This window comes from Amblyomma maculatum, chromosome 1, assembly GCF_055883805.1.
Source record: "Amblyomma maculatum isolate TAMU_Amacu chromosome 1, ASM5588380v1, whole genome shotgun sequence".
NCBI lineage: Eukaryota > Metazoa > Arthropoda > Arachnida > Ixodida > Ixodidae > Amblyomma > Amblyomma maculatum.
In genome coordinates this window covers 151,137,084-151,163,200 of record NC_139344.1, presented here as the reverse complement: position 1 = coordinate 151,163,200, position 26,117 = coordinate 151,137,084, and the positions used below count along the sequence as shown (strand labels likewise).

Genomic DNA, 26,117 nt, shown 5'->3' with positions numbered 1-26,117 from the left:
CCTTTTTAATATAAAAAGGCTGCATATGTCAGCGTAATTGTATACCTTCACATAATTGTGCTCGCCATGTTGTCTGAGTTATGCTCATTTTTCAGGTTCACCCAGCCACCTGCAGACCTTGTTGACTGGTATGAACCATACCTTGATGATGAAGAGGTATGTATGTGCATTACGATGATTTCCTCTGGTTTCAAATGAAGAGATAGTCTGTTACAAATGCTACAGCTACCTCAACAAAACACCCTTGCTACTCCCTGGGGGAGGATGCTAGAGAATAATGTGTGAAGCCTTTTTCTGGCATTAAATAAAATAATTGGTGTCAGATGAAAATTCGGTGTGACCTGCTCATAGTTCATATTCTTAAGTTATCTCAAATTTAATTTCCAAAACATTTAAGAAGACTGACATCAAAGTTTATCTGCACATAAAACAAATCAAGCCTGCTTCCCCAGGTGGTCTACCTTCCTTAGGTTTTTGGTCTTGTAAGCTAACATGTAAAAAAAAAAAGTTTTTTTGTGCTGCTGTTGCTACTGGTTTCATCATTTGCCCAATTTTTTGCTTGAAGTTGCTCAAGGGACTGTTTGAAAGGAAATGGCAGGGGTGAGTGTGAATAGGTACATGTTTGAGATCAGCGCATGTTACACAACTCCAAGTGGTTGAAATTATTCAGAGCTTTCCACTACAGCATCCCTCGTTGCCAGAGTCACTTTGGGATGTTAAATACGATTGATCCCAGTTACACCAAACTCAAAGGCGATAGCGAAATAGCTCAGCATGCGAAATGTGCCAACAGGTTAGCTCTACTCTAATCCAGAAGCGGGAATACGGTGTACCATGCTATCGGCACACTTCCTGCAGCCATGTGCTGCCCGCCGGCATATTGGCAGCCCGCTGCTCCCCTGCAGGTGCGGCGACCTGTGAGGCGCACACATCCATGCACTGATATCACCTCACGCCGGGTGACAAAAAGAGGAGCGCACCTCCTCTTGTTTAGTATTATTTAGTAGGGACAGATCGGAGTGTCAGAGCTCCCGCGATATGCTCCTAGTATCTGACGCCGTGTGTCTCAAGTGCCATTGGGCTTGAGGCTCAGATCAGATCCGCTGCTGATAGCACTTCAAGAAAAGCCAGCAGTGATCATAAGTGGTCTAATTCTTTTTACTGGTATGATATAATCACAACAGTAACTCAATTAAAAGGGGTAAGTTGATTTCTTGGTCTCCCTCAGCTGCGAAGCAGGCTACGCAAGAGCTTTTGCAACGCAAACCTTCGGTCAGCAAAGCTGGCTTCGCCGCACAGCAGCCGATGCAGTGAATTTCTTCTTTCCTGAATGACAGCAGTGTTATGTTGAAGACAAGCATGGCAGGCCAAAGCGCACTTTGAATCAGGCTCAGCGTTCACCTCATCAAGCAGTTAGATAGCATCAGCACTTCTAATAGGTACCCGAAGTGTGTGTGTGTGTGTGTGTGTGTGTGTGTGTGTGTGTGTGTGTGTGTGTGTGTGTGTGTGTGTGTGTGTGTGTGTGTGTGTGTGTGTCTTTGTGTGTGTCTTTGTGTGTGTCTTTGTGTGTGTGTGTGTGTGTCTTTGTGTGTGTCTTTGTGTGTGTGTGTGTGTGTGTCTTTGTGTGTGTGTGTCTTTGTGTGTGTCTTTGTGTGTGCGCGCGCGTGCGGGCACGGGGTGGGGGAAATTAGGAGAAATGCTTCTTGCAGGGGCACAGCATGCAGAAGGGGCATTCTGAGATTTTGACATAAGCAGTAATTCGATACATCTGGAATCAACTGTACCATAAACCAACGTCTGATTACTGCCATATTTACATGACTGTAAGTCGACTCGAATGTAAGTCAACCCCCCTCCCTTTAAATTACATGTCCAGAAAAGAAAAAAAACATACCAGTGAATGCTTTCCACAACGAAAATTTATTACTTGGATGGACTACTCATCCCCACTTCAGATCATGTATTTTGGTGATATAAGCTGAGCTTGGCCTCCAGCTCGGTGTAGCGTCCAGACTGTATTCCTAGGAAGCCTATTCACTTGGCATCCCAGTTCAAAATTTTGCCTCACTACCACCGCCACTTCTGCATAAACCATTTAGAAGCTTCCAACTTGCGGCCCACTGCGCAGGTTTTTCTTCGGCACAAATGATAGCTGCCCTCTTGAACGCTGCTGTGAATGAACGCCGAATGCTTTTCGGACTGGCGGGCTTATGACGAAGCATGTGACCAGCTGTCAAGTCAAACATGTGAACTTTAGGCAGCACTAAAGAGCAAATGGAAGTGCCACCGTGTCACGTGACCTGATGTGACTGACGTTCAAAGAGCGAGCATCTCTGCAATTCAAGTAGCAGTCCTTCCGTAAACTATCGACACTTCCTTAGGTGTGGTGTGCACACTAAAAGTAAAAAAATCTGGAATTATTCTTGATAAGTGCGCACGCGGCAACTAAATGTTGCACTTGAAAGTCATAGAGCAAACAAACTCGCCGTAGCCTCCCTTATGCATTGCTTGTCTTGCTCTTATTTGCAGTGCCATGGTCTGGTTTCGATTGTAAGTCGACCCCTGCTGCCTTAGATTTTAAAATTTTAAAAAGGAGGTCGACTTACACTCGTGTAAATACAGTGATCGCTGTCAACTACGTCAGTTTGCTGATCTAGGTAGATTTATGCCTCTCCACAGTCCTTTTCACAGGGTGATGACTTCTGTCCTTATGCCTTTATTTTTTCTACTTCGAGCCCAAATGTAGCTCAACCACTTTCATCACTGCGGTAAAGGAAATTAATTTGCATAGAAGTTGACCCATATTTTTATGTCAACAGATGTAGATTTAAATGTGAAAAACTTTCAGGCTGCTTGGAGCTACATTTAATTCAAGAAAGGTAAGCCTGTATCTGAATAAATATAGTCAGCCTATGCCAAAGAGGTATTAAAATGTATTTAAATGCTTATTCTTGAACGTTTATTGTTTCATTATGGTAGTTAAAGTCAGACAGAACCATCTCTGTGCCTTTGTGTGCCACTTCAAGAGAGCTCTCCAACGAAAGCATTTGATATCTCGAGGGCACAGCTGTCGAGGATAAAAGCTCTTGACAAGGTGAGATCTCGAGATTGCATATCTAATTCATATAAAAGGTTTGATTGAAATGGATCATGACCACATAATATAATTCTTATGACAATGTGCTTTCATAGGGTGCTATACATAGCACAAATGTACAGTGCTGGGTCATTAAGATTTCTTAAACTTTTCTGTATTGTAAAGGTCACAAGACAAATTGGCTACTTTTTTTGTTGTTGTCCTGGTCGTATAGTAATACATACTATACCGGGTGCGCCATAAATACTCTCACGTGAGTTATGGCCCATATATTGGCTGAGATTGAATAAATCTCACAAATTTTTTGCGCAGCATTTGCCCTATACCTTAGGGATGCAACTTGCAATGTTTTATTAAATATGGCCACCCTTGTCCTTTATCACAGCCCTTAAACGTTCTGGTTACGCTTTAATTGCAGCCCTCAGGGTATCCTGGGGAATGTATTTCTATTCTCGCTCCAGCGATGCTTTTAGGGCTGCAATGGTGGTGTATTGAAGAGTGCAGGCCTTCTCATGGAGAATAGCCCACACAGAAAAAATCCCTGGGGTTTAGGTCAAGCGAGTTTGCCAGCCATTCTTCAGCCAGAATAAAATCAGGCACGTGAGTTCGAGACCACAGCTGGCTCTTTTTTTATTTGTGCGCTGGGCTGCAGGGTCCAAGACTGTTCACCAAAATGGGACTGAGTCCAAGGCAGCAGATGAGGTTCAAGATTTTTCCTAATGTATGTATCTGTGTCACTCTTCACTGGCACAAAAACAAGAGGAATGCATCCAGTGGCGGATACCCCTGCCCAAACCATTACAGATGCCAGATGGGAGTTTTTGCGAAATTTTACGACTAGCCGCATCAGCATGTTGCGGAGCAAGTACACGCGAGTTCTGGGTGTTCTGATGTGCCTCCACCATGAAAATTTTCTCATCTGTGAACTCCCCCTTCACGGCCACGCCAACAGAAGCAGGAATTTTTTCACTCATCCCTCTCTCTGTGCCTCCATCAGGTCGTGTCTTTTCAGCAGCTTGTAGGGAAACATTTCTAGGTCCCGTCGAAAAATTCATCTCATTGTTATGGCAGATACATTCAGCTCTTGGGCCAGCCTTCTCATGCTCCTTCGTGGCTGCCGCCCAATTCTTTTTTTTTTTTTTTTCACTATTTTTTTAAAGCGAGGAATGGCCACCTTGACAGGATGACCACTGCAGGGGTCGGTCCTGAAGTGTGCTGCGCTGCAAAGCCCGATAAACAATCTTGCAGTGAATTTTGAGAAGTCTGTATCTCGGAAGGCGTGTGTCCAGTATCCCTCAGCGACAAGATTGCGGGTCAATGATGGCTAGGGCGAACCATGATCTGAAAAATGTGAAAACGCGCATAAAACACAGCCAAAGTGCTCGAAATTGTGTAATGTTATATTCGTAAGAACAACGTGAAAAAAACGTTTAAATATTGGGAGGAATAATTGGAAATCAAAGTTTGTGACAGTAACTTTGGCGCACTCGGTAGGCATGTGCAAATAATGGTTTTTGGTTTGAAGAAAATAATTTTGATTTTTCGGGGACACAGCAGAAATTAATCACACGTTAGACATTTTGTAACAGGCTAGACGATTCTGTAAAACTGTAGTTTCTTATACAGATCCCCCTTTTACTAAGTTGCGACTGTCTTGCTCTTTGTGCTTTTTAGGTGATATGTACTGCCACATGTCGTGTGTGAGGCAGTCACTTGCTAAAACTTTTCAGCAGAGCAAGGTTTGTTTCATAGTTGCTGTCGATGAAATGATCCCAATCAAAAATCAGACCTTGAAAGATTTGTTGCTCGCTGAGATGTGCCACACAGATCCATATTCTTCGGTGCTTGGTATCTTTCGGAACCTTTGCACCCCCTCCCGTTCACTGATTTGGCTGTTGCATGTCAAATTCGAGCTCAAAAGGCTCCAGGCACAAGCGGCTACTGAGCGCGACAGCACTCTCAGCGCGTCCCGTAAGTAGCGTATAGCACCTATGAAACTCTGGCAGGCACGGGCCGCAACTGGCTGGCCAGCGTGCGAGCGAGCTGAGCATGTAGCAGAAGCAGGGAGACGTGCAACGTCACAGCTTCCAGGGAGTGGTAGTTTCGGGCACCGCCGCTAGGTGCCCCACTTCAAGGGAAAACTGACACAAAAAGTGTTTTCCTCTGGCTTTGTGCAAGAAACTATGTAGTTTTTGTCAACTTAAGAACAGCAGCTTTCATTCCAGTACAAAAGTAGATTGTTGAAATTATTAGCACAGTATCCTTTTAAAGTACGATAGTATACCAATGCTTTTCGGAAACTGTGTAACAGCGTACCAATCTGTAATAAGTTGCAGAAGGGAGGGCTCTAGGCAACTTGACTGCTTCCCTTTGCACGGGTCTTTATTTTCTTTTTGTTCATTTTCTACATCCTTATGTGGTAAATTTTGGGGAAGATCCACTTAGTTTTTGTGGTTACTGCTGCACCAATTTAAGGGGGGAGGCTACCCTTGAACACCAACTTTTTTGTTTCTTGAGGTATTCGAATGAAATTTTCAGGGTATGCTCATAGTACATACATTTGAAGAACTACCAAGTTTCATGGAGCTGGGCTCATCGGTTCTCAAGTTAGAGGAGTATATCAAGATAGTTTACATAGGTCCCTAGGGGCGGGCCTGGAGAATTTGCAAAATGTGCTAGCAGTGTGAAATTTGTTATGGTCATTCCTGGATAGTTTCCCCAGGGCAAGACAATTCCCTTTTTCCAAATTTCCTCTCCGAAAAATTTTAGTACAGCCCCAAATTTAGTGTTCAAATTTACACCTGACTTAACGATATTTTAATTGACTGCCCCTAATTACACATGAAATATTTTGAAAAAAACGAATTGTCTTGCCCTCAGAATTTTACTTAGGTATATAACAAAAAAAACCTCATGAAAATCCAATAAGCGGTTCTTGAGCTATGACTTTCCCTAGCAGCCACACCGTGAAAAAAGTTGATTCTGAGAAAACGGCTCTCAAAGGTTGAGAGAACAATAACTTTTTTGTTTCTCAAGTTATCATGATGAAATTTTCAAGACAGGCTCATGACATTAACAAATGAAAAACCACCAAGTTTCATAGTATTGTGCACGCTAATTCTCAAGTTACAGAAGCATATCAAACTGGTTCGAATAGGTCCTTTATATCAAGCCTGGAGAAATTGTGAAAGGCACTGGCATTGTGCAATTTGTCATGCTGATTCCTAGATAGGTTCCTCAGGGCAAGACAAAGCCCTTTTTCAATATTTTCTTGCTGAAAAATAGCATAGAATTGGATTTTTTGTTATCAATTAGACCTATGTTGATTAACCAAATTAATTATGACAAATTCCAGACATAATATTTTGAATACATGGGCTTGCCTTGCCCTCAAAAATTTATTCAGGTACAGTCGAGCCCACTTATAAAGGCCCCACTTGAGACGAACACTCGCAATTATCACGAACAAGTCCGGTGCGGCCGTCAAAATATACATTAGGGCTATGGCGCTCCGTCGATCTTGGCTACAGCGAACATCTGTGCGACTAGCCGATCAGCTACAGCGAACGCCTTGGTGCCGCGGACCACTTTCCACATGCTGAGATCCGTCGATCCTGAGCCCTGCAAGCCGCGACAATCGGCATTCCCGATTCCCCCGCGGCATTTCGCCCTAGCTTGGTAGGCGGCGCAGACGCAGCAAGCGGTTTCCCGGTTTATCTATCGCGGCATCTCGCCGGAGGAACAAGAAGCGGCCCAAACGCGACAAGCGACTTCCCGGGTTATCTTCCGCGGCATAAACGCCGAAACGAAAAAAAAAAAAAGTTAGCAAAGTCTGCACTGAATGCGTGTCGCACCTCGAGGCAGCCAACAACGACAGCAAAGAGCCGTAGCAGACGACGCGGGGAGGCGGAGACCGACGCGTCAGCGGCCGCAGCAGCCAATAGTAGTCGCCCGATCCCCCGCGTTCTCGCGGAGCGCGCGCTTTGCCCAATCGCAGCCTTGAATTCGAGCGCGGGAAACTTGAAAGCCGCCACGAGGCTCTCAATCGGTAGCAAGCCACGCCTCGACCGCGCCGCCGTCGCCGCCGCCGAGGGTGGCAGAAGAAAGCGCAAGAATTCACAAACAAAACAAGACCAAGATGGCGGCGCTCAGTTGGGCGGGAGAGGAATGGTGCGCGCGCGAAGTTTGGGAATTTTCGGCGCTTGCTCGCTGCTCCGCGGCTGCCGCCGCTTGTTAAATAATTAATTTCGAGCATTTCTACGGCGAGTTGGGCATTGATAATTACAGAAATGGTAGTTTATAAGACATACTACCGGAATATATAATCTTCCAAAAATCGACTTTTTCGCGATTTTTCGGTTTTCAAAGGTCGCGTCCCCCCTTAACTTGAATGCAGTGCAGAAGTGGCGAGGGTATATGTACTTGCTGGGATGTGCAATTCAGTTTTATTACCTTAAAGGTCCCTTGTAAGGTGGCGTCATATAAAGAGCAGAGGTTGTGATGAGTTGGCTTTAGTGTTGTTGGTGAAGTAGAGGCAAATGTAAGTGTACAACATTCATACGCTTTTGCATCAAATTTTTAAAGGTCATTTCTACCGTAGCAGGCACCTTCAGACGTCTGAGTTTGATATAGGCAGGTTGGCCTGTATTTACGTAAATTTGAATAAGTGAACAATTAATCTTTGCGGCATGTGCAATGTGCCTTTCATGTTCACAAGGATAGAAAGAGGACTGAAGCGTTGCTTGTACACCAGGACATGTTCAGTAGCAACAGCAGCAGCACTTATGATGCACACATAGGCTTTTAGGCCCAACCATGGCAGGCAGGGGATGAAGCCTCCCTGGTCGAGCAGAAAAGGATGCAAGCCCACCTGGATCACAGCGCGCCCACCCAGCAAGGCAGCCCTGCAGCAAAAGTAACACTCCCTCTTTTGTGGCGAGTGTGGGTGCTGCTCTTGATGCACCTCTGCCTCTTTTTTCAGTGGTTCCGGGCTGGCTGCGCCCGCACACCCACACGTGCCTTGCGCTTGAATTCGGGCAAGTACACCTGGGGGGCAATGAGGAAGCTTCTTGCAAGGCTTGCCAGAAAGGGGGGGGGGGGGGGGGGGGCAGCAGCAGGAGATAGGATGGCTCACCAGAAACACTTATGGGGCGGCTTTGCGATGCCTTTTGCAGAGAAGATGCATGATGAGAGCTTTCTGCATCCCTTGGTAGCCAGTGGTGTTGTTGTTGTTGGTTTGTCAGGTTCTGTTAGTTTGATCCTTGGGGGCACAGCATTTAATGTACCAGCCAGAAAGGATGCATATGCACAAGGGTTCATCTGCTTTTCTGTTCTTTGCTCCCAGCCATCATTTTCAATTTACTTGGCAAGATTATATTACTACAATGAAATGTGTTGCATCATGCTTGCACTCTCCTCGTACCACATATTAACATGTGTGTCAATTTAAAGTGTTTAGTGACCTTTTTGTGCATTAGGTAATTGGAGCACTGATTCAAAGAGGTCAAGGTTCTATTTTAAATTAACTGAGGTGTGTGGCTTGGCAGTGTGTGCATGCTTTTCTTTTTTCAGTTTTACAAAATTGCAAATTTATTTTAAGAGTAGCGAGTTAATCCGAAAGGAAAAAAAAAAAAAATGGGCCTCTGAGACACTGATATTATGCTTACTACTGGGGGCGGTCTTGATCCGTTGATCCGAATGCGTCCCCACAACACTTTATTGCTTTGTGACATACACTGTAGATAAACTGTTTGTTGTACATCAGGTGTGTAAGGGTAAATTGAGAAGATTCTACCTTCTTAAGGTCGTTCCAAAGGGAAATTAAATGTTTACATTTTCTGAGCAGCTCTTAAAGAGCCCAAAGTAATACAATACATTTCACCAGGGTGCACACATTGATCCATACTATATAGTGGCATTATTTCTTAGAATAAACATGAAGATGAGTCATTAGCTGCTCACTTTGCTGTTTTGTTCTTAAAGCACATTTTTGCAGTGCTTTTAGCACACGTGGGGTGACAGGTTGCCCCATTACGGACTTTTTTTCCTGATTGTTTGTGGTTCTTTGCCGAGTATATTGTGGTCCGCTGAGTATTTTGTGGTCAGTGTGAAAGCACAGGTATGCTCAGCTGTGGGTGGTTGGAGAAAAATGTGTTTTGTGGCACATAAACAGCTAAGGCTATCTGCATTTTTAAGCATCTTTATTAAAGGAGTATAAATGTCAAATTTTTGGTACAGTCGTGCCTCATTAATATGGACACTTCGGTTTCCGACCAAAACTGTCCGTGAAGCGAGTCATGAATAAAAGCGAAAAGAATTTTATTGAGAAATAAATTAGTAATTAATGACTGCTTTTGTACGTAACGGTGTGCACTGGACTCAAAATTTGACAGAACATTGGCAATTTTCAGTGCATTGATTATCCTTGTCATCGTTGTTCTCGAAAAATTGTAGTGCAGTCTGAAGCGACTCACGCACCATGACACGCGTGATGGTGGGCTTTGTGTTGGTTGAACTCTCGAGCACAAACTCCTCACTGGCCGATGAATCGGCGTCCGATTTTGTACTCACCGCAACTTCCAAAATGGCCTCGTCACTGAGCTAAGTAGCCACTAAGTAGCTGCTTGCGATTTTCCTGACAAGAGGAAACAGCCGAGCTGTCGATGCTACCCCCTTCTTCATTAATCCGTCTACTCGAGATGCCATGTCTGTTCTTAAACCTTGTCAGCCGTCCTCTTGAGTAGCTGAAGTCAGTCACGCCCAGACAGCGTAGAATAATTTTCTCAGTAAACATCACCCTATTTTACTGCACAAAACATTCCGTAAGTCATCGCAGCCAAAACCTATCAAGACAGAGGAGAAGGAACGGTACGTACCCATAATGTTGCCGAGGCAGGGAGCCTTCTCTTGAAACGTTTCGTCACTCACGACAGCACCATTCGTGTGCACATTCCCGACCCAGATTAAACAAGGCCCATGTCTCCATTTCTTAGAGCTGCGCTGGGCGCTGTAGAACTGTGGCTGACGCCGTGATGCCGACTTTGAGCCATTTATCGGAGCCCTGCAGTATCTATACTACCGTCGACCTGGCGAGGCTGAGGCCTAGCTTAACTTGAGCCCAGTCCCTCACGGCTTGGATTGACTGAGATGGCTTTTGTCGCTAGTATTCACAGATTCCTGCTTCGCGCCACCTACGTTGAGCTCCGTTCTTTTGCGTTTTTTTTTTTTCCGCCATGAAGTCAGGCTAAAGTTGAGAATTACAGGCTCCTGATTCTTCGCACTTTTTTGTCTAGTTAACCTTTCTGCCTCTCCATTCTTCTGATTATTTTTTTTTTTTTTGGCTTGTACTGTTTCCGTAAGGAACCGAGGGAGTCAAATTGGCAAATTGCTATGCAGAGGGCTATCGAACATCCCCTTCCTGGCACCGTTTGTATGTGTTCCCATGAAACGAACACTGCAAGCTGAAGTACAGTTTAGAATGACGGCTAGCTAACTACGAAGAACTCAGACCTTGTCAAGGCCGCATCATTGACTCAAAGTGAAGCTGACATACGGACCGCCTGGGGTGCAAAATGTGGCAGTTCGGCAGCACAACAGTGACGAAAACCAAGAGCATGAGAGGGAAGCGCATCCAGGACGAGACGCCCGGACCCGGTTGCGTACTCGTCGCCTTTCTTTTGTCACTCTACTTCGTGAGTGTGTCTTAACTCTGACCAAAAAGCATGAACGACATCATGGAACACACATTGTGCTTTGGGAATGAGAACTCCAGTTCCCGCTGCCACTTTAGGCACTTGTCTTTCTACATTTCTTTCTTACACTTTTATTGGCCTCTCTGTTCACGTCCAGCAGAATTTATTGCAACCACATGTTGCTATTTTTCCGATTATGGCCTTTCGTTGCGGCGCTTCCGCTGCACCCAGAAATCTCCCTGTTCCCTTCTTTCGGAGTCTTTCTTACTTAGCTGACCCTCAGTTTGCTGTGTACATTCCCCTCCGCTCTTACGCTCCCCCCCTCTCCCTTAAGGCAACACGCCCGCTTTGGTTCTTTCCAACACCACAAGACTCGTTCAGGCATCCGGCCGTATCGGCTGTTGCGTAGGTTCGCGGGCGGCGTTCCCTTCTTTAACTTGAGTTCAGACTCCCCTGCTTTATTCAAACACTGTCCATATTAAGGAGACAAAAATACATGGGCCCAAGTGGGTTGTGTGCATTCTTCCCTAATCCATTGTCCAGACAGCTAGTTTCCATATTAATGAGGCATAAATACATTGAAAAAGTTTCGTCCCCAGAAAAACTGTCCATAATTTGGGTCGTTCATATTAACGGGGCACGACTGTACATGTTTTCTTCTTTGTAATGATGCATAAGCCTTTACTATACTAGATCGCCGTGATGTACATATTTATTTTCTTTTCTTACCTGGTCTGCTTTCGACTGAGCAATGGTTGTGATGCATAGCTGCCAACCCTCCCAATTCACCTGAAAGACTCCCGATTTTTCACTCAAATTTCCGATTGTAAGACCGCTGCCCTATGTATCCCTGATAGGTTGCCTGTTACCCAAGTAAAAATGGTTCTTGTGGAACCTGCCCCGCTGAGCCTACAGCTTCGTGGTACATCACTATCAACAGCTGCACTGGCACCATTGAGCTATGCAGCCGATCAAAGCCAAAGTAGATGGGGCTGGTTGCATTTTGTGTTTGTGGCTGCAGCTGCGTCTACATATTAATTTTTTAGGGTCAGCTAGGCCGCCTGTGTGCTATGCACAGTGGAAAGTTAGAATTTTCATGTGCTTAGAGTCGTGGTACTATCAAAGTGTATTTGCAGAAGTTTTGCAATCTTATGCGTCTGAATTTCTGTGCTTCGTGACATCAAGAAAAGGTGAATTTTTGCATTTTGCATGTGCACAATGTGTGAATGCACCCCGCTGTGGTGGTGCTGTGGTTAGGGCACTCGGCTACTGTGCCCAGGGATGCGGTATCGAAACCTGGCTGCGGCGGCTGCTTTTCAATGAAAGCAAAAAGCAAGGTGCCAGTGTGCTGTGTGATGTCAGTGCACATTAAAGGCCCCCAGGGGGTCGAAATTTTCTGAGCCCCCCACTATGGCGTCTCTCATAGCCTGTCACTTTGGAATGTTAAACCCCACAAACCAAACCAATGGGTGGATGCGACATCATGGGAATGTCTCATGGCAGTAGAGGTTGTTTGAAAGTGAAACTGTAGCAGAATTTCGCTCATCAATGTGCAAAGCAACCCTCCAACACCTGCTTCTGGTGAAGGGCCATCAGTGTGGACCATGCTTTGAGCAAAACTGCCCCTACAGATGCTTGAAGCTAAAAAACTTTGCTACTGCAAGGTCCCTACAAAAGGATACATTTGGCATTGCCTGGAAGTTTGGGCGAGCACCCCCTTCCCTCCTCACCCCCCTCCCTTTTCTTTGCGCAAATAAAAGAAAATATCCCAATTTTTTATCTTAGTAGGTTGGTGGAGTAGGTTGGTGGGTATGATATTGATGTCAAAAATCAGTAGAGGTCACGTGAGGCATGAAGAAAACTGCAGGAAGGCATTAGCATTACAGTGAGCCCCGCTGGGGTGGCGCAGTGGTTACGGCGCTCGACTACTGTTCCCAAGAATGCAGGATCGAATCCCAGCCTCGGCGGCTGTTTTTCGATGGAGGCGAAAAGCAAGGCACCTGTGTGCTGTGCGATGTGAGTGCACATTAAAGAACCCCAGGTGGTCGAAATTTCTGGAGTCCTCCACTACGGCGTCTCTCATAGCCTGAGGCGCTTTGGGACGTTAAACCCCACAAACCAACCAAACCAATCAGCATTGCAGTGAATTTGAATTAGGAAGCAGCAATTATATCTGTGCTTTCTTCATGCCTCACGTGACCTATGCTGATCTTTGATGCCAGCCATCACTTGGCTGTTCAAACTGTTCACTGAAACACGTAAGAGAAGAAGATCAGTTATAAATTATTTTGCGGTCATAGGCAAATAGCATGCATTGATCCACGTATAGCAGCATTTGCGCATTTACAAAGAAAAAAAAAGTGGCAGCTGTTTAACCACGGTTACACTCAAAGGTCAAGAGATAGAAAGTGATTCTGTTGCTATGCTGGCTTATCAATATTGGTCAAAATCAAGGATTGCACAGGCATGGAGGTTGACGTTAGCACCTAGTAGAGCTGTCGTAAAACATGCTACTAGAAATGGTCTCTACACTCCTTACCAAGGTTATTTTTCACATTGTTGCTTGTCATGCTATTGCAGTCATCCTTGGAAGCAGTTGAAATTTCTTTACCGCTTTTAACAGTTGACACTGTTTGGCTGTTAGCCACCCAATAGTTTCCTCAAACAGTGCATTTGCATTTTTTCTGATGGTCCACCATGGCATTTTTCCTGCTAAACAAGGTAGCTTTCTAGAGTATTTTTTTTATTTGTCTGGCCATCATCCCAATAATTGCCTAACAGTTTGTTGTAACTCAGTGTCTTTTGTGTACTGCATAAACTTTTTGGTTTCATGCCACTCTACTCGTTGCTGTTTTAGCACCAGGAGTCTGGTTAATTAGCTATAGCAATATGGGGATGAGGAGGTTCTCAATGTTACAAGTGTTCCTAACAGACCCTTGCTAATTTTTGCATTCAATAAAATGAGGAACGAATCAGCCTGTATTTGTACACAAACTATGCATGTATGATTATGCAAAACAATGCACTATATTTCTCCCACGAGAAACACTGAACCTGACATGCTTTCTGGAGTGAACTGTTTTTTTGGTCTACAGGTATGCCACAAACTGTATAATGAAGTTTTTCATCACTAATTGAGGATAACACTTTTACTAGATAAGTATGTGTGTGTATGAAAATGGTTCAAACACTATCATGTTGGTGTTCAAATATGGTGCAGCATGAATGCTCATCTGAATCTGCTGTTGGTGTAAATTGTACAAGCACACGTCACTAGATGAACTGTGCAATTTCATCCAATAGTTAATCGTAGAATATATGAATATGTGCTTGCTAATGCAGTAATGTTTTAGTGGGACCTGCATATGAAATATTATACATTTATTTATTTATTTTTAAGTGATTTCACACTATACAAGACTCAGTAGCGTATTTGGTACAACAATGAAACTTGTGTACTTGGTTTGCACCCCGGTACCATGTTTCTGAATTCAAAAGTTTAATCATGCCTTATGTAAGTACTGTTAAAGATTCATTAAATAAAAATTATGAAAGCAATCAAAAAGGCCTAAATAATAAAGATAGAAAAAGTTCACACACTAACTGTGACATTGTGCAAAATAAATATTGTGAGCTGCTCATAAATATGGGTTGGTTTTTTGCTTTTCTTTACAACTGTAATGCCTTGTAAGGGAAAAGTTACTATGCTGATCAGCGATATCATGGAAGGTGGGCCCATGTGCAGTGTTACTGAAAGCCGTGGGCTAATTGAATAGCATTTTCAGCCTTGTTCAAGCTCTTTCGCACACTCAACGTGTATGGTTAGGTGACCAGATGTTAGAAAGGATAGCAGCAGTTTGTTTTAAGGGTGATAGTATGCACTCACTGTTGAGCATTTTTGACATCAAGCTTAATGTCAACGATAATTCTCATTGACAACTTGCATAAACTATTTCTTATTGGCAACACCTAATGGTTTAAGGCATCCAATGTGGGCATAATTCAGGGTGTGTGCTTACTTTGTGGTAAAATTGCTGTTGCACCTGTCGCCAAGAAAGGCATTTCATTTCACGGTGTCGGAGCTAGGCCAAGAGCACTTCAAAACATTGCATGCTCATTCAAGTTAGTACAGCACACTTAATAATTCAATCTGGTACTAAGGTAGGATATGGAATTATTATTATTTTTTTTTTTTTCGAGCTGAAAGGAAGATTCTTGCCTCGCTTGTCGATAGCCACACACCGCAACCTGTGCATACTGCAGCCTTTCTGGCTTAGTAAGTGCTGCCTGCTTCATTTGTCATTGTGCTCTTGCATACCTTGTGGGTTAATGACAGTTTCCCCCCTTGTGTGGATGCTGCTGCAGGAGCTGGATGTGAAGGCTGGTGGGGGCCAGGTGCTACGCATTGGCGACATGCTGCGCCATTTGCTCACCAAGCTGGAGTGGTTTGCCACCCTCTTCCCACGCATTCCTGTGCCCATCCAGAAGGAGATTGAACGCAGGCTTGCTCTGCATCCCCCAAAGTTGACTCCAGGTGCCCAGCCTGCGAGCGCCGAGCCAGCAGCCAAAGCACTGGACGGCGCAGCTGCTCCAAATGACAGGTCACTGTCACCTGAGCCTAGGCGAAGGAGGTATGGCAGCTGGCACCTTGTGTGCCCTATAACAAATATATACCTGGTATTGTGCTGTAGAAGCATGTAATGACATCTCGCACGCTTGTTTCAAACTGTCCATTGGGTTCTCCTTTATTAAACTATTTTTCACAAATTTGATGTTACCTACAGAATAGGAAGGCATTTTTCAAAATGTGGAAGCTGCAAACTAGAGACTGCAGTTTATAACGATTCATTTCCTTTCCATTCCATTAGGTCCTCTGCATGGTGTAAGGCTATACAGTCGAACCCGGATATATCGAATTTTGGTTATATCGAATTCAATTTCACCGGTCGTTCGATATATCGAACTCTGCACCACGCACTGGAAAGTGTGCCTTCCCCAATGACCATCGCATCACCCTCGGCCATTTGCCGCGTGACGTTTTCAAACCACGCGCGGAAGGAATGAGAGGGGATAGTTCAGCACGGCTGGTCTAGGGTAGTGCCGCGCCCATTCCCCAAAACGCGATAGAGCGAAGCGCAAGAGTGTGCCCATTCTTTTGCTGAGCTCTCTCCTTCCTCTTTCCCGGCCTTCGTTCTGGGGGGGGGGGGGGGGGGGGTTATCGTGCTGTACGCGCGGGGTAGCGTAAGATACGCGTTACGAAGAGGCTTTTTTCTTTTCTCTCTCTCTCTCTCTTTTTTTTTTTTTTCGGGAGTCGTTTATCCTCGCATGTATGAATCAACGAAAGCATGCGGTCAGCTGCGATCATGACGCCTTTTCTTTAAAAGAATGCTTTTAGCATTCCTCACTTAAACAGCGTTTGCAGCTACGCTTTCCAATGATTTTGTGACAGTAGACTACGACAAATCAACCAGGCTTGTGCAATCAAGCCATCAGGGGCAGTCTGCCAAGTTCGCTTCCGGCTGCAGCAGGAGCTATCAAAAGATAAACACGCTCGGACGTTATCGCTGCCCAGCACCTTGGCACGCTGCCAAGAAACGAGCTGTGGATGAGACGACCAAAACAGAGTGCCACATGTAAGCGATAACGCTGGCGATTTCTGATTTCTGCCACGGCGACACAGAAACCTTGTTTTGAGCTGCTGCGGTGGCTTGTACTGGTGGCTTGCACTGCAGAGGGACCCAGTTCCAATTTCTTGCTCTGTAGCTGCCGCTCGTCGTTGAGATCGATTAATCGCTTGCATGTGAGGGAGCTGGCCTTCACGCTTTTTTTCCTTTTTTCAAAATTCTCGAGTGCAAAAGTGGAGGGTGAGTTCATTATGCGATTGAGTTGATTATGTGACAAATGCGGTATAGTTTTTTCGCATCGTAAGTGCCGTCCCAAGCCGATTTCTGTATAACCAATTATCGATATATCGCGATCCCCTATTTCGCGATCCCCTTCTAGTTTGATATATCCAGGTTCGACTGTATAGATATTGATACATTCATTGCTTACCAAGGCGAAGAGTGCACAGATATTGTCCATATTTTACACTACATGTGCTGAGCGCAGCAGTGCTGGTATGGCACTGCAGCGCTGTGGTTTGGCAGCTCTCTGCCGTTTTGCATCATCTGCAGTGCGAAGCTGCAACCAATGTGAAGCGGCAGATGACACAAGATATAATGTCCGGCCTTCAGTGCCATTTCAAGCTGTGTTTATCAATGTCTTCTGCTGCCAGAGTGCAGCGCAGTATGTGAAAGTTAGGTTCTCTGCTTTATTATTACGATGGGCACCATGCACATGCAAGTTTCGCCAAGTTCTAGACATTTGCGTCGCTGCTTGGTGATTATAGCAGAAGCTTCAGTGTGATGCGAGCTCAACCCATGGGGGCTGTGATGTATTGATTGCTGTTGCGGAACACTTGTGAAGCCTAGCAAGATACAGAAGCGAACTCATTGTGATTAGGGTAACAAGTGCCTTGTACCCAACTGCAATTTCGGCTATTGGACTTGTGCAGATGGAGCACTGCACTGCTTTCAAAGTTTGTGCATTGCATGGCAAACAGTGTATAAATGTATACACAAATGTATGCACAGGCTGTTTGACCTGCTTATTCTTAAAAAGAAGTGTAATGAAATATGGCGCTCAGCAGTTGCATGGATAAACCAGAAAAAGCTTTGCAATAAAGGCATTTCTATAACGAGTTCCGAAGGATGACAACTCGCTGCAGTTACGTTCATGCAGTCCCAGCAAGTAAAAAAGGAGCTGTGTAATCTATGCTACGCTTGGCAGGAATACATGTGTGATGATCTATTGTTTTGCAGCCATAAACAAATACAACAGGTTTTGAGAAAACATACTTTTATTCATGTGTGTGTTTTGCACTGTCACCCAGGACGGCAAATAAACACTGTGGTAGCTGAAATGCAAGTAATATATGCTGCTCATATCGACATGTTGTGCATAACTGTAGCTTATGCAAGTGGGAGTTTGGTGATCACTTGGACAGGGTTGTTTGCAGTCGTGATGCTGAGAAATTTGGGCACAAATTCTGATATAGTGCTTTAAAAACCTCCGGTAACCATCCCTATTGCTTAGCGGCAACATTGAAGTCTGCTCAAATGACGAACGGAATGTCCCTTGTTCCTCCTATGTGCTGTCAGCTGCAGTGTACAGTGTGAGCTACACCACCTGAGCACACTTCCAGGATGGATAGTGACACATTTTGTATTATTCTTCCGAGTTACAGGGAGATGGTGGGGCTGCTTTAAGAGGGGACCCGGGCCTTTGCAGCCGAAAATCTGTCAGAAAATCGGATTTTCAGTCTTCTCGTTTTCACGATTATGGGATCCTTCCGCAGCTATCTCTGAAGTTTCGTTGAAAAATATCGCCTAATTTGCGCGTTACAGCGTTTCAAAGACGAGAGTCTGCACGTGTGACCCTTTAAACTGAGGTCGAATCGCTCGCGCCAAATTTCGATCTCCCACAGTTCGAGAAATATGCGATCCGCAGGCATAATCTTGGTGTCGTTCGAAAGATCGCGATTCAGGCCATTCCTATATCTCGGTTGATGACCATGAGCGAGCCCACCGAAGCGAAAAACAAAGGAGCAAAATCACGTGAAACGCCCCGCTATTAGACTCCCGCTGCACGTGAGCAAAATGGCGAGCTTTGGTTGGCTGGCGGCGTCGACTGCTCGCATTCCGGCGCCATTTTGAAAAGGTCTCTCCTTTAGGCCTAGTAGGCCTAGCGCCGTTCCCTCATCGTAACCACAACGCGAAATGCACAATATTAAGATTCACGCTTCATTATTAGCCTAAAAAAAAGTAGCGAGAGGAGAAAAAACACGCCGGGGATGCTGCATCGCCACATCTAGTTATCTACAACAAATGACGAAGCGCCGACGCTGCGCGTCGAGTCCGCAATGGCCTGATAACGGCGTAGCATAGCCGGTCGGGCTCAGTGCGACAGCGAGGAGCAGCACGGTCTGCCGCGTACAAAATCTTGATCTGGCAGATGAGCAAGTGCAGCTTTCAACGCCGGGATAGATCGCCCTGTGAGACAGTGCCGCGACCAGCCGCAGAGGCAGTTGCGAAGCAGCGTCCCGCGACACGCGGAACGTAGAAAAGATTGCACGGAATCCCAAATCTTGTCGAAAAATGCTACACGGTGCAAGACGAGCAACGGTCACTTATCATTAGTTACAGGCCGACTGCGTTTACAGTATGAACGTGAGAATGGCGATCGCGCGCCAGAACTTGGCACCAACTGTTGTGGAGGTCACGATGCAAACGCACTCATCTTGGTGGCGGCCTCCTGACCATGCGTTCCGTTCGCCGGAAATTTCATTCTTTGAGGGCGAATTATATCAATGGTAAATGATGCATTGACATCAGAAGCTAGTCAGAACCTATTTTAAGGAGTTACTGTTAGCTTTGGTGCTTCAAAAATTTATTAACACGTTTTTCATCAATTTCTCAAAATCAAAATATTGAGGACGGTACATGTTTGGAGGTGCGATATCTCTGGTTCTACTTATGATATTGCTATACTTCCTTTTGCACCAGAAAGGTAAACTCATGTACAGTGCAAAAATATAAATGAATTTGTGGTATTTAATGAGGAAAGTTTTAAAAAATTACATGTTTCCTGGAGTGTCAAGGTGGCTTCTTGGTTTCTGAACTTGGACAAGCCGTAACTTTGGTTAAAATAGAACGAGGTCATTCCATCTTGATTTTTGCATTCTCTGTGTGTTCTAAATTGATTTGATATGTCTGTTTTCATTATAACTCCTGTAGTTTTACTAACAGCTCACCTCCAAACAAGAAAACAAAGTGTTCAATATCTTCAGAACTAAATGGCTTACATAAAATTATTGTGCATACAACTTTCATCAAAATCTACCAGTAAATAAAAAATATTGTCTTAAAACCAGGGTCCCCCTTAATAGCACTGCTTGCCCCGGTTTGTTTGTTGGTAGTTTTTGTCATTTCCTACTGCTGTTATTTGTTTTTATTGAAGGGAAACCACAGTTTGAAACCCTACAACTGTGTGATGCTTCATTTCTGCATTTTGCGATAAACAAAGCGATGCAGAAGTGCCAGACTAGATACCACCAATTTCAATTAACAGGACTGGCATGAGTACAAAATTTGAGTGTCAGACTATGGTTGCCACTATTGTTTTTGAAACTGACATCACTGTCAGAAAAAAAAAAATTAGTGAAGGCAAGCGCAAGAGCAAGTAAGCAGGGATGATGTGCACTTGCAGTAACTGTCAAAGTCTCTCCTGATAACTCAGAAACATGTCACGATCGGCACTACTGTACAACGAGGGCTTAGACACTTGCTACTGCAGTGCTGTTCATACTGAGCACAGTGGTACATATTGACTATAGCAGTCTCCACGAACTAGTTTCTGACTATGGCAACATTATTTTCTTAAGTTGTAGCAACACGGTTAGCGAGGGAAATTTTCACAATACATGTGCACCAGTGATCGACCCTGACACAGCTGGCGTGCACTCAGCTCACTGACCTGTGGCACCATCTGGTGGGTCACAGCAATCCTTGTAAGGAAAGTAGAGCTGCTTACCACGTGCTGCCAGTGGGCACACGTTGGAAGCTCTGCCATATCACCAGTACAACCCCCCTCTCTCCCCCTTCTTGTAATGCACATATGACCTTCACGTCATCATTGTAGGTGGTACAGTAGAATCTCGATGATATGAGTACGGCTGGTACGAATTTCGGGATGATACGAATTTTAAGAATGCTTTGAACGGACTGCATTGTATAGAATACGTTAAGATTCGAGGTGATACGAAGAGTTTCTGAACCCGCCGTGGTTGATACGAACGTGCAAACCAGTCGCGCATGCGAGTGGGCCGGCGCAGCTGGCCTCAAGAGGGTAACATAACCGCCGCGGCCACCGCTAACTCCTCTCCACCCCCCGCTGCGAATTATACGAACGAACGGTGTACAAACGCACAAAGCCACCGAGCAGCTCAGTGCAAGAGCTCACAGGGGGAGAGAGTACCCACCGCGGCCGCTGCCTCTCCTCTCCAACGCCCCTCACCCCACTAGCCACCCTACCCCCACCTCCCTTTCGTAGCAAACCGACGAGCACTAGACAAGGATGGCCAAGGCGAGGCACGTGCCCAGTCGTGTACGTCACTCATTCGCTGGCAGCTCACTGGTCTATCGAAAAGTTGTCTCGCCGGCTGTTCCCAGGAGGCCTGTGACGCTGGCTGCCGCTGCAGTAGTTCTCTGGTTCTCCGTTCGCCACTTCTTTCTGTCGTTCGCTGTGATGTGAACTGCCCAAACGTTAGAAAGATGCAAGCGTTCACTGCTGCCGAAATGTCGTGAAAGCGTAAAGCTCCTTTTTTTTTTTCTTGAGGAAAAGCTTGAAGTGCTGAAGAGGGTCGACAAAAACCCTAAGAAGCGTGTCGACTTAGCAAAAGAGCTAGGGTTGGCACCGTCGACGCTCTGCACCATTGTTGGGCAGCGAGATGTCATCTTGAAGAATGTGCAGCACTTCGGTGCAAACGTGAAGCAGGCTAAAACAGCAACCCATGTCAAGCTGGAAGAGGTTCTGCTGACTTGGTTCCGCGAAGTGACAGCGGCCGGCGTCAACGTGGACGGCAAGGTGCTACGTGAAAAAGCCGACACTGTCGCGCTTTCGCTTGGAATTGAAAATTTCCTAGCGTCTGGGGGATGGCTGCACCGGTTTAAGGAGCGGCACGGACTTGTCTACCAGGTCGTGTCAGGTGACGGCAAGAATGTGGACCAGTCAGCTGTAGATGAGTGGCTGAACACGTTGCCGGCGCTGATTTCGGAGTACGCGCCACGCGACATGTTTAATGCCGACGAGGCGGGCCTCTTTTTCAACCTTCAACCGGAAAGAAGTTTGTGCGTAAAAGGCCAGGCATGCCAGGGCGGCCAGAAAAGCAAGGAGAGAGTTACAGTACTCTTTTGCTTCAACTCGGATGGATCCGAGAAACTCCAACTTACCGTCATCGGTAAGTCGAAACCGAGGTGTTTCCGATCGGCGGAGCGTTTGCCTGTCTTTTACAAAGGCAACCGAAAGGCGTGGATGACTGGAGATATTTTCCGCGAGTTCTTGACAAGCCTTGATCGGAAAATGGCATCAAGAAACCGGAAAATTTTGCTTTTCGTGGACCAGTGCTCTGCCCACCCGAAGGAAATGGCATTCAATAATGTGAAAGTCAGGTTCCTGCCGGCGAACACTACCAGCCATCTTCAGCCACTGGACGCTGGGATAATTAGAAATGTGAAACATTTCAAAGGACTTCTAGTGAGTCGTCTGCTGGCGAAAATTGACCGTAAGGAAGCAAACTTGCGAATCAGTCTCTTAGATGCTTTGCACTTTCTAGCCATCTCGTGGGATAGTGTAACTTCAGACACAATCTCGAACTGTTTTAGAAAGTGCGGATTTGCCATCGGACTTGCTGCGGCTTCGGCAGGAGATTGTCAAGAGCGAGATGAAAACCTCACGATTTATGGCTGGGACAATCTGGAAACTAAAGCTTCGGCTCGGGACTTCGTTACCGCGGACGACAACGTCTCAACCTGTGGGCTGAGGTCTATCGAAGACTTGGTCAACGAAGCGAATGATTGCTAAAGTGAGCCTGACAGCGATGGTGATGCTGACGACGAGTGTGATCAGCCGCCATCAACGGCAGATACTCTTCACGCTTTGGACGTTCTGCGCCTCACCGTAAGTGCCGGCAGCGTGAGCGACGAAACTGCGGCACAGTTTTATGCCTTTCAGGTGGAGCTTGTCCGCGACATCAGCAGCAAAAAAGTGCAGACAAGCATTACGGACTTTTTCGGCCACAAGTAGTTCGCCATAATAAAGTTTGGTTCATTTTCAATTCATTCCCATGTGGAAGTTGACTTGTTTTGGATCATACGAATTCGGGATGATACGAATATTTTGCGTGCTCCCTTGGAATTCGTATCATCAAGATTCTACTGTAATATAAAAACCTTGTGATGTTGGCACACGTTCTTGTAAATAGAATAAGAAATAGGAAACAAAGAGAGAGTGAATCGGATGAACAGATGGACAAAGTACACCTTGAAAATGTAGCCGTTAAATGCATTCCTGCCTTAAAGAGACAGAACACTGCACTTTAACTACAGTTGAACCTGGATATAACAAAGTTGACAAAAGTTCGCAATTTTTCGTTTCATGCAGGTTTTGTATGAAGGCTATCACGAATGATGCAGAAACGAAACCGAAAGGCTTCAGATATCAGTGAAGGTGAACTCGCCCTTCAGGCATTTATTTTACAGTAAAAGATTGCATAATCTCTGCTTGTTTCTGCGCGAGCAAAGGCACAACACGGCGCTCCAATGAAGCTAAATCGTGTAATGCTCCTTTGTCGTCGCGTGAGCCGACGAAACGGCGCAGTACATCGATTGCGTTCATCACCTCCTTCCCGGTGAGCACGTCACACGGATCAGGTTCACAGGAACCATCATCACAGACATCGGGATTTTGCACGCTTTCGGCAAGTGCCTCATCATTCATTTCTTCCGTAGCTGCGGCGGCGTTGTCAGCAAACAAAAAGTCGCTCAGGTCGACGTCGTCGGGGACACCACCTTTGCTGTGTAGCGCATCCCACGCTTCGGCCACATCGGATGAAGCTGAAATCTCTTCTTCCTCGTCATCGGCACCAGCCTGTGCGTTTTTTGTAAGCCCTGCTTTCATAAAGCACTTCTTAATAACTTCTGCCCTGACTTCTTGCCAGGAGGCAGCAAGCATTTCAACTGACTTATAAATATCAATCCAACAGCTCCCATTCCAGACGGATGTTCAGAAGAAGCTTCTGTATCAGTCGGCGCCGGTAACAGCATTTAAAACTGTTGATTATTCCTTTGTCCAACGGCTGTATTAGTGATGTGCAATTAGCCGGGATGTAGTGCAGTTCGATGTGAGACAGCTGCAGGCCTTCGACATGGTGCGCAGCGCAATTGTCCAGAAGTAGGCAAACTTGACGGACTTGACGGCTCTTGAAACTTTGTAGCCACCCGTTGCTTGCTTTGAAGTCATCATGGCCCAAGATGCACGCAAAATCCTTCACTTTCTGTTGTAATATCGCTCTGCTTATGGGCTTATTCCTGGCTCGCGTGTCCAAAATCCACGTGAACACTGCCTTGTCCACATAATCATATGTTGACAGTTTCAGTCTTTTCTTAGCCTTTGTTCCCGACTCCACTGCACTTCTAATGTTCTCTTCCGCACTCAGAATTGTTGACAGGGTTCTCGCTGGGATGTTGAAACGAGCGGCGAAGCCCTTCTCCTTCTCGCCCGTGAAGACCGCATTTAAAATGGCAAGTTTGTCTTGAAATGACAAAACTTTTCGTTTTCTGGCCGTTGAACTCATCACGACGAACTGACGCCGCAGATACAAGTGGAGCCCCACGAATACAGGCAGAAAGGCTGGCCTAGCACTTCTGAAACACGTCGAGCGAACCAACACCGCAAATCCGCAGACACACGAGACGCAGAACAACAGACAAGATGGCGAATGCACGTGCGCAAAAATTGCATGTGCTACACGCACGTATAGTACCTACAAAGAAATCATCTGCAGCCACTAATGCCACCTGGTGTTGCATTACACTACCAACACCTGAGGAGGCTGCTGCATTAGCCACGGAGCGGCTCTAGAAGGTAATATTATCATCATACATCATCTCCAATTTTGCTTGATTTTTGTGATTACAGGCGTTCACATAGCTGCTGGCTTCTTAGAGTTCTAATATTCAATAAATTAATGCATTTCTTCGGCCAAATTTTCAGTAAAAGCTTGAAAAAGGATGACTGATCAGCTTCGCGAGTTTGCTACATCAAGGTTGACCGCCGCAACGCCTTCGTTACATAGAGGTCAAATGTACATTGGCTTCAATGGGTGTGGCATTGGGGAACTGTATCCATTTTCTTTTTTTTGGTGCAGTGGAAAGTTTCCTGTCTCGAGCTGTCGATTCCGTAGCAGTTTAGACAGAAACACTGTAGCATAATTTTACCGAGAATTTTTCTATTAGTGTATGCACTCGTAATTGTGTATCCCGATACTGGAAACCACAAGTAGCGGTCGCGGTGATGATTGCACGCCGACAAAAGTGGTGTACTGAAAACTAATATAAATTTCACCCGCCAGACAGTAATTAGACATTTTTAGGACAGAGTAGCGTCCATTTTAGTTTTTATTACCAAGGCTGTTATGGCACAGGAACGTATGCCTCATTGACGGAAGTTTTAGTGGACCGTGGTCACTGCTTCATCAGAGGAATTCAAAACACTGTGGTGCTATCTGGTGACAAGTGCTAAAAGCACATCATTGGCAATGCTAAAGGGGAGGGTGATTCTTCCTGATGGGCGCGCTGGAGAGAGTGCAAAATATAATAAAAAAAGGCGAACTCTCTTCGAAAAATAGAAAGCACTGTGCAATTAGGAAAACCAGTGCCATTTTCCCGAGATGTGGTCGCAAGGGTTACTACAGTGACAATTAGTGTTTCGTCGCAAGACGCCACTTCACTCGTTTTTGTGCAATTTTTTGTGCCAAATGGAAACTATAAATCCTCATTTTTGGATATTGTACTGCTCAATTTATATTATATGAGGCAAGATCTTTTCATTTCTCCCATAGTTCTATTACATATTTTGTTCAGTGTTCTGTCCCTTTAAAATCCGGTGTCAAGAGCAGTTGTAATCCTTCTGTGTTTTACTGCATTTAAACAAGCATGTGTGCATGCCACGGCGCTGAAAGATCCCGCAGCTCCACTTCTTGGTGGGCCTACTTCTCGTGATGCCATCTGTCTGAGATAAAGAAGCACAAAGAGTGGTTGGGATGTCGAGTGGAGTGTCAACACCTAAATATATTTTTGCACCATGTTTGTCTGCCATTGGTCAGTGTTTCATGTCATAGGGCGTTAGAGCAAATGTCATGCTAGTTGTGGCGGAAACATGCCATAAAGCCACCTGTCAGCACCCACGGGTGGTGAGCACGGCTACACATTTTCCATGCCTGCAGAACTTTATTACCGCTAATTCAGCCCCTGCAGAAGAAACTTAACATTGGCTGAGTAGCAAATCGGTGCAGCTTATTCTGTGTGACTCGCCATGGCCGGATGTAGTCGCACGTCTGACTGTGTCTGTGATTAGCCATTTGCTTTCCTTCCTTTGTTGCTTTCATAACACTGTCACAGCCAAAGGAAATGGGTCATTAAAGAATCTGGTCCTTGCTCAGAGTTAGTTGG

At 45.4% G+C, this 26,117-nt stretch overlaps 1 protein-coding gene across 1 annotated transcript in view; it reads left to right on the top strand.

The window, feature by feature from the left end:
* The window catches only part of LOC146204610 (uncharacterized), a 60,121-nt gene that overhangs the window by 20,416 nt on the left and 13,588 nt on the right, over positions 1-26,117 (top strand). The window contains exons 5-6 of the mRNA XM_084589297.1: positions 96-156; positions 15,154-15,419. Coding sequence (XP_084445423.1) covers positions 96-156; positions 15,154-15,419 — 327 coding nt within the window. The remainder of the gene's footprint in view (positions 1-95; positions 157-15,153; positions 15,420-26,117) is intronic.